Raw genomic sequence first — 3,174 nt, 5'->3', positions numbered from 1 at the left:
CCTTTGGCCGCAGGAAGAGCTCGCACCCTCCCGCCTGGAATGTCCTCACTGCGGCCGGCCGGCAGCCCCGCAGGGGAAGGGTGTGCTTGCCCTCGCCTCAGGGCCAGCCGTCACGGTAGCGCCAACACGGAGTGTTCCTATTACTGCAGACTCCGTGCGCGCGTCACTTGCCTGCGCGCACAACACGCAGCGCTAGCACCATCCTGGACAGATACTGTGGGTGTCCAGCCGCTCACGGTCAGCAAGCACAAAGCCGTGGTTAAGAGCGCGCATGCTGTGCCCCGCGCCACTTCTGCGGTGCTTTCCCGGCGCTCAGACCCCACGGTGGCGTGACGGAACCAAGAGGCACCGCACACAGCCCCCGCACAAAGGGAAGTGCTCAGCATCTAGCTCTCTCCTGCCAGGCCGTGCACGGCTGCAGAGAGAGATGAGGCACTGTGGGCCTGATACCTCGCGACCAGGGACATGGGGATGGCGCACCCTGGAGGAGTCCTCCATCTACTGTGTTCCCGGGGCTGGGTAGCCGGGGGGAAGTGCGCAGGGAGCAGCGCGGAGAGATGCCCGGCTGTCTCACACGTGTCCGGGTGGGTGCCCAGTCTGAGCGCAGAGAGGGGAGAACGCAAACACCGGGCATGGGGATTAGAGAAGTGGACATGAGTGGACACGCAGGCTGGACACTCCGGATCGATTCTAGAGAGGGGAAGGCGAGACAGTCGAAGGTTCACTGGTGCCTTCGCGTCGACCCGGGAGTGTGGGGAGCGGCTTATGGCCCGCAGGAAGCCGAGCCTACATATAGTTCAGCTCAACACGACCCCGATACCGAAGGGGCAATCGGTTCACCCAGGAAGGGAGGTTGCTGCCTCACTCTGCTCCATGAGCACCGTGGAGAGCAGAGCAGGAAAGCAGGCAGTGCAGAAGGCAGCATAGCAGCGTGCGGTGACAAGTCGGCAATGCCTCAGGCACGCACAGGTCAATGGAGGTGATCCATAGCAGCAAGAGTCAGCCGTCCACACAACAGGCCCGGCTAGAGCAGAACTGACGGGATCAGCACACAGAAACGTTATGTGATCTGATCCCTGTGGTCAAGGAGTGAAGGCAAAGCTGAACAGGAAAAAGAGAGTCACGATGAACTCAAGGCAAGAACGAGCCGCCGGCAAGGGGAACACACGGCGTCGCAGAACCTTTGAATATGCACTCTGTTCTGGAGGGCGTCCAGATCAGATGAGCTGGTGCGGACGACAAGATTCCACTGAAAATACCCCACGGAGCTAGGCCAACTGTGGTGCGATGCAAGAAAAAAAAGACGGGGACAAGTCCAGAGCACATCAGAGCCCCTAGAAATGTAGAAGAAGGTCTCCAGAGGTCACCAGAAACTCTGGCTGACACAGGCATGGGAGTGGGTAGGAATACCAGTGAGACCGAAAGACGGCCGAAGTGATCAGACAAGAGCTCGGCCTACAGTCTCGTGAGCTCGAGTGACTGCATGTCTAGCAACTGAGATTTTTTAGTGAGTTGAAGGTGCAGAGCAGGTCAGTAATGGCCAAAAGGTAGCAACCAAAAAGGAAGAGGAACCCTGGCAGAGGCCACGGGGAGTGGTACTCAGGACAGCCAGGAGGGGGCAGGACAGGCCCCCTGAGGGAACCCTGCAAGGCATGTGTGAGTTTTGGCTCATCCTTGCAGAGCCCCCGGCCACGCGCCATCAGGGGAGCTCTGTGGCGAGCCCGTTGCTGTGGCTTTTGCAGGAACCTGAGTGTGAACTACTGCAGGAACCCCTCGGGACACGCCAGCCCTTGGTGCTACACCAGTGACCCGAGCGTGCGCTGGGAGTACTGCAGGCTGAACACGTGCCCCGCGACCACTGCCCAAGTCCCAAGCGTCCAGGAGACTTCTACCAAAGGTGAGTCGATGTGGCCGCCCACTCCGGCTGGGCTCGCCGTCAGACGCGCTGCTCCCACCAGCACGGTGGCCATGGAGAGCGGGTTTGGCGTGGGGACCTTGCTCCTCCCCCACCCCGGCCCCCACATCTCGGGGCCGTTGCTCTCCCCAGGGCCATGGCGACCCCCTCCTTTGCCCCTTGTCCAGGGAGTGTGTCCTCTGCTGCCCGCTCCCTCCTGTGGCTCCCGCCCACCCAGGAGTCTCTGTCATGGTCCTCGAGAGCCCTGTCCGTCGTCTCTGGCTCCGCTCTCACCTCTCCTCCGTCTGTGCTCTACGAGTGCTTAGTTGCAGCTCCCCGCGTGTGAGACCACGTGTCTACCGTCTCTGATATGTTCAAAGCTGCTGTCTTTTCCGCCGCTCATTTTTGTCTCGTGGTGTGCACCTTTCTGCAAGTGACCTGCCTCATGCTTCCTTATTCTTTGGTTTCTGCGAGGCCATCTGTCTTGGAAACCATCGCTGAACCAAGTTGAGAATAGAGTGGAAGTTAAATTTCTGGGTTGAAGTCCTAAAGAATAGCATCTGCTTGAAGAGACGGTCGTCACTGAATTGTGCGGCAATAGCCAGATTTCATGTTCAGAGCAGAGTTTAGTAGACGGCCTTTCGCAGTCACTTGGGGCAAAGCATGCCATAGAAAATAGAGTTTACCAATACTTTCTTTGGAATCAAAGGGGCAGTGAAATGAAAAGTGTTGTTGAGGCAAACGGCTCAACAACAAAATGCCCCTTCCCCACCTGAAGGAGCAATTCCCTGCACTGGACAAACACCTGACAGAGAGAGAGAGGGAGAGAGAGTTAGAGGGAGGAGGGAACTCCACAAGGCACTCCCTGGCGGCCACATGCAATGGTGACCAGAGAAGGTTCCCTGATTAGCAGGTGAGCCTCACGGTGGGAGGTGGAGATGCAGGCCTCAGAGGAAGAGACAACAAGGATGAATCTCTTCCTTGTGGCAGAGACAACTTTCAATGAGAGAAAGCTTCACTTTTGTCCAACCTTTTAATCCACACCGAAAACATACATGTGCAGATGCAGCTAGGGGACGATCTCTGTCTTGTGTGTCTACGTGACAGAGACCGTCGACAGCTCAATGCACAGTGGAGCCTCTGGGATGGAGTGTCGTTGTCATTCTCTTTCTTGAAACAGAACAGGCGGTTCGAGGTCCTCTCTTTTGGGGCTTCAGGCAGAAACCGGTCGTTCTTCTGGACCTGCCATCTTGTGTGCAAGAGCCTTTGTCAAATTGGCG

The 3,174-nt window shown here is 57.7% G+C and overlaps 1 protein-coding gene across 1 annotated transcript in view; it reads left to right on the top strand.

The window, feature by feature from the left end:
- The first annotated feature begins 1,536 nt into the window (after positions 1-1,536).
- Positions 1,537-3,174, top strand: part of LOC105854749 (plasminogen-like) — an 8,426-nt gene continuing 6,788 nt past the window's right edge. Inside the window, exons 1-2 of the mRNA XM_012735206.1 lie at positions 1,537-1,547; positions 1,743-1,897. Of these exons, the coding sequence (XP_012590660.1) occupies positions 1,537-1,547; positions 1,743-1,897 (166 nt within the window). The remainder of the gene's footprint in view (positions 1,548-1,742; positions 1,898-3,174) is intronic.

Source organism: Condylura cristata, unplaced genomic scaffold (genome assembly GCF_000260355.1).
Source record: "Condylura cristata isolate star-nosed mole 26May11 unplaced genomic scaffold, ConCri1.0 scaffold00001, whole genome shotgun sequence".
Classification (NCBI taxonomy): Eukaryota; Metazoa; Chordata; class Mammalia; order Eulipotyphla; family Talpidae; genus Condylura; species Condylura cristata.
The sequence above is the reverse complement of the archived record's forward strand: the minus strand, read 5'-3'. Positions and strand labels throughout refer to the sequence as shown.